Below are 12019 nucleotides of genomic sequence, written 5' to 3'. Positions count from 1 at the left end.
TTTTATATTTCATTTTTCTAGTAACTTATTTTTACTCTATTTTATGAAAGTACTAGTCGATGGTGGGTTGAAAATTAAAAAGAAAACTGGTCCTTCACCATGGATAACGTGAAACTCTGATCAAGAATACAGCACAACGGGCTTCCCTGGTGGCGCAGTGGTTGAGAGTCCACCTGCCGATGCAGGGGACACGGGTCTGTGCCCCGGTCCGGGAAGATCCCACATGCTGCGGAGTGGCTGGGCCCGTGAGCCATGGCCGCTAAGCCTGCACGTCCGGAGCCTGTGCTCCACAACGGGAGAGGCCCCAACAGTGAGAGGCCCACGTACCGCAAAAAAAAAAAAAAAGAATACAGCACATACAGTGAGATGGATGGACCTAGAGTCTGTCATACAGAGTGAAGTAAGTCAGAAAGAGAAAAACAAATACCGTATGCTAGCACATATATATGGAATCTAAAACAACAGCAGTGCTGAACCTAGTGGCAGGGCAGGAATAAAGACACAGATGTAGAGAACGGACTTGAGGACGTGAGGTGGGGGGAAGGGGAAGCTGGGAAGAAGTGAGAGAATAGCACTGACACTACCAAATGTAAAATGGATAGCTAGTGGGAAGCTGCTGCATAGCACAGGGAGATCAGCTCAATGCTTTGTGATGACCTAGAGGGATTGGATAGGGAGGGTAGGAGGGAGGTTCAAGAGGGAGGAGGTATGGGGATATATGTATATGTATAGCTGAATCACTTTGTTGTACAGCAGAAACTAACACAACATTGTAAAGTGATTATACTCCAATGAAGATGTAAAAAAAAAAGGGGGACCTCCCTGTTGGTGCAGTGTTTAAGAACCACCTGCCAATGAAGGGGACACGAGTTCGAGCCCTGCTCTGGGAAGATCCCACATGCCACGGAGCAACTAAGCCTGTGTGCCACAACTGCTGAACCTGTGCTCTAGAGGCCACAAGCCATAACTACTGAGCCCACGTGCCACAACTACTGAAGCCCGCGCACCTAGAGCCCATGCTCCGTAACGAGAAGCCACCACAATGAGAAACCCACGTACCGCAACAAAGAGTAGCCCCTGCTCGCCGCAACTAGAGAAAGCCCACGTGCAGCAACAAAGACCCAATGCAACCAAGAGAAAAAAAAAAGGAAAAACCCCATTAAAAAAAAAAGATGTAAAAAAAAAAAGAATATAGCAGGGTTAGTCACAAAAAGGTTGAAAAATACAACCTTAAAGAAAGATAGTAAATGAAAGATTCCAATACACATCTGATTAGAGCCAAAGGGGGAAAATAAAGGAAACTAATACAGAGATAACTGAAGAAATAACGGCTGAGAACTTTCTACAACTGAGGAAATATAACAATCCACAGATTCAAAGTGAATGGCAAAAAAGACTGATAAAAAAGAAATCTAGGGCTTCCCTGGTGGCGCAGTGGTTGAGAGTCCGCCTGCCGAGGCAGGGGACACGGGTTCGTGCCCCGGTCCGGGAAGATCCCGCATGCCGCGGAGCGACTGGGCCCGTGAGCCATGGCCGCTGAGCCTGCGCGTCCGGAGTCTGTGCTCCGCAACGGGAGAGGCCACAACAGTGAGAGGCCCGCGTACCGCAAAAAAAAAAAAAAAAAAAGAAATCTATACTTGGACCCCTGGCAGTGGAATCACTGAAAAAAAATCAATGTCATAGTCAAAATCAGAAAAGTGGCCAGAAATCGCAAACAGCACTTTCAAAAAGAATGAATCTGGGGACTTCCCTGGTGGCACAGTGATTAAGAATCCGCCTGCCAGGGCAGGGGACACGGGTTCGAGCCCTGTTCTGGGAAGATCCCACATGCCACGGAGCAACTAAGCCCGTGCGCCACAACTACCGAGCCTGCGCTCTAGAGCCTGTGAGCCACAACTACTGAGTCCGTGCGCCACAACTATTGAAGCCCACGCGCCTAGAGCCCGTGCTCTGCAACAAGAGAAGCCACCTCAATGAGAAGCCCGCGCACCCAACGGAGAGTAGCCCCAGCTCGCCGCAACTAGAGGAAAGCCCGCGCGCAGCAATGAAGACCCAACACAGCCAAAAATAAATAACTAAAATAAATTAAAAAAAAAAGAATAAGAATGAATTTGGCTTCTCAATACTAATGGAAGTCAAAAGGCAATGAAATACTTATCTTCAATGTACTAAAGGAACACAAAAATCTACAATTAGATATTCAGTGATCATCTTTCAAGAGGGCAAATGAAGACATTTTCCAGATAAACAGTTTGCCACCAGCAGACTCTTATTAAAGAAAATTCTAAATGATGTATTCAAACAAGGTTTTGACCTCTGATGGAAAGTCTGAGATGCAAAAAGGACTGAAGAATAAAATGATAAATACACAGATAAATCTAAATGGTCATCAACAGAATAAAACAGTGATACTGTTATGGAGGACTTAGAAAGGTTGGAATTCAGATACTCAGTGATGGAGGGGTCCGAAGAGGTGGCAGCAGCAGCCTTCCTTTTCTGAGGTACGATTGACATAAAACATTATATAAGTTTCAGGTGTACAACATAATGAGCTGATATTTGTATGTACTGCAAAATGATCACCACAGTAAGTCTATAGTTAATAGTTAATATCCGTCACCATACACAGTTACAAAATTTTTTTTTCTTGTGATGGGAACTTTGAAGATCTACTCTCTTAGCGGCTTTCAAATATTCAATACAGTATTATTAACTATAGTCACCATGCTGTGCATTATGTCCCCATGACTTACTTATTTTAACTGCAAGTTTGTACCATTTGACTTCCTTCGGCCATTTCGCCTACCTCCCCACCTCCTGCCTCTGGCAGCCATTTTTTAAATTAATAGACTTTAATTATTGGGTTTACAGAAAAGCTGAATGTAAAGTACAGAGTTCCCATACCCCTCTCCACCCTCCCCTAGTTCCTCCTATTATTAACATCTTGCAATAATGTGGCACATCTCTTACAACTGATGAGCCCATATTGATACGTTACTGTTAATTAAAGACCACAGTTTACATTACGGTTCACTTTGTACATTCTATGGGTTTTGACAAATGTAAAATGCCATGTATTCACCATGACGGTAACGTATGGAGAGTTCCACTGTCCTAAAAATCTCCTGTGCTCTGTCTAGTCATCCCCGCATTCTCCCAACCACTGGCAACCACTGATCTTTTTATTGTCTCCACTGCCTTTTCCAGAATGTCATATAGTTAGGATCATACAGGATGCAGCCTTTTCAGATTGGCTTTTTTCATTTAGTAATATGCATTTAAGGTCTTTCCATGGCCTGATAGCTCATTTCTTTTTATTGCTGAATAATATGCCATATTTCGGATGTATCACGGTTTATCCATTCACCTACTGAAGGACATCCTGGTTGCTTCCAAGTTTTAGATATTTTGAAAAAATTGTGGCAGAGTTTTTTTTAACCACCCCAAATTCTTGCATAAAATCATACAGTGCAACCAAGCAGGCAAAATCAAATACCCATAGCCAACATCTACAACAAAATTAGGTGAAAATGTATCCCCACAGACACGTGAGCATATAGGAGAGCCCACCAGCAGCCCAGGCTCGTGTGCTATCAGTGTCTGGGGCAAGAAGGCAGAGAGGAACAACGGGTGTCCTCTGGAGCTGAGAACTCTTGAGACAACCAGTGAGCCGGGTGAACCCACCTGAGAACAGCGGCTGAAAGCAGAAGGGGTCTGTACCCCACAATGGATGAGGGCAAGGAGTCCGCAGCCAAGACTGAAGGGGCCCTGGGAACCCTCAAAATTCAGCAGCTGTAGCTTCCTTCCAGAACTAGGTCACACTGGTGAGAAACTTCTGGGAAGAGAATCCAGACTGAACAGCAGAGGGGCAGGAGAGGAAATGGAAAAAGAAGGTCCAAATACTAGCAGGGGAAGAGAACCAAATCAGGGCACTCAGGAGGTAAGCCAGCACATTTTAGGAAGTTTCACAAAAATAACCGAAGCGAGAGCTCTAGAGCCCAAGCTCTTCTTCTCTAATTTCACACACACACGAGCCTCAGGAGGGATCAAAGCCAAGTCCTACATGGAGTTCTTATAAGGAAGAAGCGAAAAGGAACTCAACGACACCTACGCAGCAGTAAGAGCATGACAGGGAGACATCCCACAAAGACATTAAAAACTACAGCCTAATATTTCAAGGTGAGACAAAAGACATTAAAGGAATAGCGTAATGTCAAAGGACTACATGAATATTAATAGAAAAACTCAGAAATAGGTAATAACTCTGTAAAGAATTAAAAACAAAGAAAAAATAATTTCGGAAATGAAGATTAACTGAAAAGAATACAAGAGCAAATAAACACAACATAAAATGCCTTACAGGGAATAGTACATAAAAAAGAGAAAAAAATTAAATAAAAAAGGAATGATAAAAACCCAGAGGGAGACAACAAACATAAACACAGGCAAAGAAGATTCAATATTTATACAATAGGAGTCTCCACAGGAGTAAACGAAAGCAAGGGAACAGAACAAATCCTCAAAATAATAATCCAAGAAAAAGAGATTTGGTACTACATATTTAAAGAACATAGCATGTATGTGGGAAAGTCAACCCAGAATGATATATTCTGAAATTACTGGACTTTAAAGAAGAAAAAAACCTGTTCAGGCATCAAAGCAAACAGACCAAGTAACTTGTAAGATAAAGAAAATTAAACTGACATCAGAGTCTGACAGCAATGCTTTATTACAGAAGGAAGTGGAGGAACATGCTTAAGATACTCATGAAAAGAAAACATGAACTGAGGACCTTCTATCCAGACATTCTTTGAAGTCTGAAATAAAAGTCTCCTAGAGAGGAAGCTTCACACCAAAATAATGAGGAGTATCAGCACAGAGACTGGAGGTGAGCGTCAGCTGTATATTCCCGTGGAGAACGAGTGTAAACAGGGATGGGAGGGAGAGAATACAGTTTGTCACGACTATGTGCTCTGAGAATGAAAACAGAGTTAAACTATAAAAAAGGGGGAGGGGGAAGGAAATGAAAAGATGCAAAAATTTTAACCTTTCAGTCGTCATACTGGTCACAATGTTGGTATTATTTTTCTGAAAATACACTGTGTATAATGTGGGATAAAGTAAATGCATAATTATCTGGTATTTAAGTTCTATTTATTATCACTGATGTCCTTGAGAACCAAAAATCTCAGTGTGACAAAAAGGAGGTATAAGACAAGTTAAATAAATGCCTACAAACCTGCATTTGAATGGAAAATATCAGTATGAACTCCTGATGTGCTATATCCTGAAAAAACCTATTTTCTAATTTGGTCTACTAAAAAGTCCTGTAAACAGTGACCATTCCAATAGCAAAGAGAATCCTAGCACCCAGACTGTGGTCTTGAAATATCATTCCCCACTAAAAGGCAGGATTTCTTGGACAAATGACTGATTCTAAAACCTATACAGAAATGAAAAGAGCCAAGGCAATTCTGAAGAAAAAGCTGAAGGACTTACACTACCAGACACCAAGACCTCCTAGGGTGTGTTAATGTTCTCCCGAGACAGCTCAGGCAGCCAGGGGAACAAAACAGAGCCCAGAAACGGGTCCGCACAGTGATGGTACTTTATTTACAACAAAGATAACACCACAATGAGTGAAGGGTGACCTTTTCGACAAGGGTGCTGTGCCAGACGGAGAGCCACACGGGAAAGGAATTGTGACCTCTAGCATCACAGCAGACACAAAACTTAACTCTACCTAGACTGTACAGTCCAGTGCGAAAGGTCAAAGAAAGTTTTAGGAAAAAAGACGTAAGATAACATCTTCACTACTCTGTGGAAAGCAAAGATATATTAAACAGATCAAAGTACTCTCAAAGTGCTAACGCCTTTGAGAGTGAAAATTCAAGATAAAAGAGTAGAAGAAAATGTGCAATTCCCATATCTACAAAGGACCTATATCTGAACTCCTACAAATCTATTTTTTAAAAAATCTTACAACCTAGTAGAAAGAAGGGCCCAAAGACTTAAACCAGAACTTCACAAAATAATATATCTGAGCAGACGATAAACCTACAAAGAGATGCTTAACTTCATTCATCATCAGTTAACTTTGAAACCAGCTCACCAGAATGGCTAAAATGAAAGCCAAACTATAGTGGAATGAAGTATTTGCAACACATATATAACCAACAGAGAGTTCATATCCAGAATAAAGACTCTTTAAAAAAAATTAAGAAAATGGAAGTCCAATGGAAAAGGGCCAATAAACATTTGTAAAAGCACCTGACCTCATAACAGAAGTGCAAATTAAAACAACAGTGAGGGGCTTCCCTGGTGGCGCAGTGGTTGAGAGTGCGCCTGCCGATGCAGGGGACACAGGTTTGGGCCCCGGTCCGGGAAGATCCCACATGCCACAGAAAGCTAGGCCCGTGAGCCATGGCCGCTGGGCCTGCGTGTCCGGAGCCTGTGCTCCACAACGGGAGAGGCCACAACAGTGAGAGGCCCACGTACCGGAAAACAAAACAAAACAAAACAAAAAAACAAAAAAAAACAACAGTGAGATACCACAATGAGATAGCACGGTACTGGCATAAAACAGGCATATAGATTGATGTGATAAAACTGAGAGTCCAGAAATTAAAGTTTACATTTATGGTCAATTGGTTTTTGATAAGGATACCAAGGAAACAACTTCTGCAACAAATGGTGCTGGGACAACTGGATATCCATGTGCAAAAAGATGAATTTAGACTTCGACCTCACATTACATAAAAAATTAACTTGAAATGGATAACAGACCTAAATATAAGAACTAAAACTAGAAAACTTCTAGAAGAAAACACAGGAAAAAAAACTTTGTGACCTTTAGTTAGGCAAAGAGTTCTTGGATACAACATCAAAAGCAAGATCTATAAAAGAAAAATGTGATAAATTGGACCTCATCAAAATTCAAAATTTGGGGGCTTCAAAGACACTATTAAAGAGTGTAAAAAGTCAAGAGAAACTGGGAGAAAATATTTGTAAATAATATACCGGATAAAGGACTCATATCCAGATTACATAAAGAATTGGCGTAATTCAGCAATAAGAAGATAAGCAATTTAAAAACAGGCAAAAGATCTGACAGACATTTCATCAAAAAAGATATACAGGGACTTCCCTGGTGGTCCAGTGGTTAAGACTCCACGCTTCCACCGCAGGGGGCACAGGTTCGATCTCTGGTTGGGGAACTTGGATCCTGCACGCCACGCAGCACGGCCAAAAAAACCCCCACAACATATACAAATGGCTAACAGGCACATGAAAAGATGCTTAATATCTGTAGCCAGTAGGGAAATGCAAATTAAAACCATAAGGAGATAGATACCAGTACACACCCATAAGAAAGACTATAATCAAAAAGACGATAACAAGTGTTAGCAAGAATGTGGATACATCGGAACCCCATACATTGCTGGTGGGAACTTAAAATGGTCTGGAAGACACTTCAGCAGTTTTTTTAAAAAGCTAAACATAAACTTACCACACAAGCCAGCAGTTCCACTCCTAGGTATCTACCCAAGAAAGATGAAAATATATGTTCAAACAAAGACTTGGGGCTTCCCTGGTGGCGCAGTGGTTGAGAGTCTGCCTGCTAGTGCAGGGGACACGGGTTCGAGCCCTGGTCTGGGAGGATCCCACATGCCGCGGAGCGGCTGGGCCCGTGAGCCACACCTACTGAGCCTGCGCGTCTGGAGCCTGTGCTCCGCAACGAGAGAGGCCATGACAGTGTGAGGCCCGTACACCGCGATGAAGACTGGCCCCCGCTTGCCACAACTAGAGAAAGCCCTTGCGCAGAAACGAAGACCCAACACAGCCAAAAATAAAAATTAATAAATTAAAAGAAGGCTCAACATTTTAAAAAAACAAAAAAACAAACAAAAAAAGCAAAGACTTGTATTCAAATGTTCAAAGCAGCGTTATACGTAATAGCTAAAAAAACAACTCAAGTATCCATTAATTGCTGAATGGATAAATAAAATGTGGGATATTCATATAATAGAGAATATTATTCAGCATTAAAAAGAAACAAACTACTCCAAGTAGATGAACCTCAAAAACATTATATTAAGAGTCAAATGTAAAAGACTACATATTGCCGATTTCATTTATGTGCAATGTCCAGAAAAGGCAAATTTAGAGGCAGAAAACAGATCATTGGTTGCCTGGAGCTGGGGATAGGAGTGGGGATTGATGGCAAATGGGCATAAGGTAATTTTTTTGATGGGTGATGGAAATACTCTAAAACTGTATTGTGGTAATGGCTGCACAACTCTACATATTTAATGAAATAATCAAAATTTCCAATTACAGTTAGTGAATTTTACAGTATGTAAATTATGTCTCAATAAAACTCTTTAAAAAAGGCTATGATTTGAAAAAAAAAAGAAAATCTATGGATAGAGCTGAAGTTATACTCAGAGGAATACATGGCTTTAAGTGAACTCTGTATTTAACTTAATAAATGAGGAAAACAATAAAATAAAACAAAACAGGGTAAGTAATTCAGATAAAAGTGGAAGTGAAATAGATTGAAAACAAAATAATCAAAAGAATAAATGAACTCATAAGGAGACATCACCACCAGAGGTAAAAGAAATTAAAAGGTTCATTAAAGAACACAATGTACCACTCAATACGAGACCTACTCTACTCTAAACTGACCTAACGTGGAAGGAATCTGCAGGTTTATCACTGAGCAAAGCACTAGGCCCAGCTGAGTTCTAAAGCAACCTTTTCACCCTATGTCATGTACTGTAAGACGTATCTGTTATTCCACATTTGGTTTTTGCTAAAATCGGGTGCATTTTACAATCCCTGTCATCAGATGGCAGCATGAGAGAGTGGCATAAAAATGTACAGACTATCCTCAGGAAAGATCACAAAGTGCCAGTATCAACACATTTTAGATCTGACAAAATACAGTAGTACAGAAAAGGAAGAGAACTACGGCCCAGCTTCACACAGTAGATATGAAAGCAGAGATTAACGAAAATTAATAAACTGAAACCAGCACGTAGAAAAGTTATAATATACTGTGACAACACTGAGGTTTATCTCAGTAATGCAAGGATAGCTCAAACCCAGAAAATCTATCAAAGCAATTATTAAATTAACATCTTAAGGAGAAAAATCATATGGCTGATAAAATTCAGCAGCAGTGCTAGCACAAGACCAACCAGCCAGGGTGGTACTGGTAAGAGCCATGCAAATGTGAACCATGGAGCAGTAGCAGGCTGGGTGAAGGTGATGTACCAGAAACCAAGGGCCATTTTCACATGAAATGAGGAAATGCTGAAGCCTTTCACCAAAATGGGAGGTAACAGGGAGACCTGCTCTCACCTCTGTTATCTCTGTGTTACTGGTCCTACCTAACGGCATAATAAAATTAAAACCACCAGTGTGTGTTGGTACAAATATTGGAAGAGAGATAAAAGTATCTAGTTAGAAATGACAGGACTATATATGCAGATGCTAGTAAAAAATTACTAAGATCAGTGAGAAAATTTGATAAGGTGACAGAATAAGAAAATATTGAAAAAACCAACAGCATTTCATTAGATTGGTAAGAACTAACTAGAAGTAGAAATGAAAAAAATATAACCCCATCACAAGAGTGACAAAAACTATAAAGCACTTAGGAATAAATTTACTGCAAAGGTAAAGAATCCCAAGAAAATCATAAAACCTTATAAAAAGTCAGAAAACAAGACCCGAAAAATGGAGGTGATGCACCAGGTTCCTAGATGGAAAAAGAGTATCATAAAAACATGAATCTTCCCCCAGTTAATGCGATTCCAATCAATTCCTTTTTTTTTCTGAACCAGACAAAATTACTTTAACATGCATAAAGAGGCGCTAGTATTTTGGAACAGCCAAGAAACATGCACCAAACAAGGCCGGTGAGGGGCACGCCTTGACCAGTGTGAAATTCTGGATATGTGGGTGTGCTCCTTCCGGGCACAGTGTAAGTACAGGCTCTGCCTGGCAAAGCACATCCCTGATGGGCACTAGGGACAGGGCCTGGACCCTGAAGGCTCAGCAATAGCTACGGGAAGCCTTTTCCACCCCAGACATTTGAGTGTTCCGGCTGGGCCTCCTCGGGGCACTGGGGAGGAGTGAGAGCAGGCCGGTGGGGGAGGGTGCCGGCCCCGGCAGAGCAGGCTCTTGGTTTTGTTTGATGTGGTCCCCCCGAACCTAGAGCAGGGCCGGTTTCCAGGTGTTCCACACAATATCTGATGAATGAATGAATAGCATCAGAAAGGTATGGACTATCTGGGAGGGGGAGACTCCTCAAAAATGACCTAGCATGCATGTCATCTACTACAAAGCTAAACCAAATATAAGCCAGATACAAGCTCTGCAAAATGCAGCAAGAGGAGAGCCTGGATTCCTAGCAAGTGAGGGGCCAGAAATGCATCCGTGAATCCACAAGTCCCTCCCTCTCTCCACTACTCCAGCCCTCCACCCCTCCCTCTCTCCATCTACCCCTCCCCGTCCAGCAATCCCGGACACCCGCACTGAGCTCTGGCTCTCTGCCCTGCAGTGCGGAAGGCGCTGGAATACACCTGTAGAGATGACAAGCTTCCTGCTCCAAGTTCATACGTGATGAAAATTAACTGTAGAAGACCCACTGCTATGAATTTAAGGTATGAAAATTGTCTGATGTTTCATTACACTAGTCTTATATTTTAGTAAACATAGAAGTGTTCAGGGCTTCCCTGGTGGTACAGTGGTTGAGAGTCCGCCTGCCGATGCAGGGGACACGGGTTCTTGCCCCGGTCCGGGAAGATCCCACATGCCGCAGAGCGGCTGGGCCCGTGAGCCATGGCCACTGAGCCTGCGCGTCCGGAGCCTGTGCTCCGCAACGGGAGAGGCCACAACAGTGAGAGGCCCGCGTACCACCAAAAAAAAAAAAAAAAAAAAGTGTTCAGAGGTTCACATTTGATTTTGGGGTCCTTACCCTATTTCCCCAATAAGGTTTTATGTACTTCAAGATCTCCTAGAGGAGCACTTTTAGGGGTTGAACACCCTCAGACGGAAAGAGGTGGCTGTGCGGTTTGGGGGGAAGTTTGAAGCAAAGAGCACTGTCCCCTGACTAGTCTCAAGTAGGAAACCCTGGGTAGAGGTACTCCCCCAATGACTCACAAGGAGAAAGTCCATAGAGGACTATCGTTAGAGCCCTCACTTCCCCAACACCAGAATAATGAAGAGCTTCTACCACAGCTTTTACAATTACTCTACTTGTAGTGACTCCTTTCTGAATTTCTGGAGTTCTAAGACAAATGAAAGAGGAGAATTACTTAAAAGAAAATTGGCTAGCTTAATTACAATTAACAGGAAATGATTTAAAGTCTTTGCTCTGCGTGTGTGTTTTTTTGAAGTGTTTTGTACCTGTAATGTACCCATGATTACATTTCTATCTTAAATAGCTCTGGAATTTGAAATATTAGTTGGTTAAGTTAGTGACATTCAATCTAAAAAAACTGAATAAAGAAGAAAAAATAACCCTACAGAATTTAAACACAGCAAAGGTACAAGAAACTAGCAAACTATCAAAAGGTTACTCTTTCCCCCTAAATGGGGAAACTTTTAACTTTTGAAAGATGAATAATAAAAATTACCTTTTAAAGATGGTAGTTTTTGAAGTTCTCTATTATTGCTGGCGCTACACCTGGAAGAATTTTGCCGTTTGTCTTTCTTCACTACGGGCTGAGGGGCTGGCACTTTTATTTTACTAGATACTGCAGACGGGGCAGCAACAAGGTTGTTTTTCCTGCTGGGAATCTGTTTCCAAAATGAAAACAAGAACAAATGATTACGTCAAATGGTTGTATTTTATAGCACAATTAGCATAGGCAAAAAATACACATAAAAATGCAAGTTTTGGACTTCCCTGGTGGCACAGTGGTTAAGAATCCGCCTGCCAATGCAAGGTACACGGATTTGAGCCCTGGTCCGGGAGGATCCCATATGTCGCAGAGCAACAAAG

The 12019-nt window shown here is 41.7% G+C and overlaps 1 protein-coding gene across 3 annotated transcripts in view; it reads right to left on the bottom strand.

Annotated features, from left to right (window-relative positions):
- Positions 1-12019, bottom strand: part of PPP2R5C (protein phosphatase 2 regulatory subunit B'gamma) — a gene marked incomplete at its 3' end in the record, with an annotated part of 131638 nt that overhangs the window by 104769 nt on the left and 14850 nt on the right. For all 3 annotated transcript variants that reach the window (XM_079701348.1, XM_079701349.1, XM_079701352.1), the window contains exon 3: positions 11652-11814. In XM_079701348.1, coding sequence (XP_079557474.1) covers positions 11652-11814 — 163 coding nt within the window. The remainder of the gene's footprint in view (positions 1-11651; positions 11815-12019) is intronic.

The sequence above is a fragment of the Hyperoodon ampullatus genome, assembly GCF_949752795.1.
Source record: "Hyperoodon ampullatus genome assembly, chromosome: 3".
Lineage (NCBI taxonomy): Eukaryota > Metazoa > Chordata > Mammalia > Artiodactyla > Ziphiidae > Hyperoodon > Hyperoodon ampullatus.
This window is presented reverse-complemented; position numbering and strand designations above follow the sequence as displayed.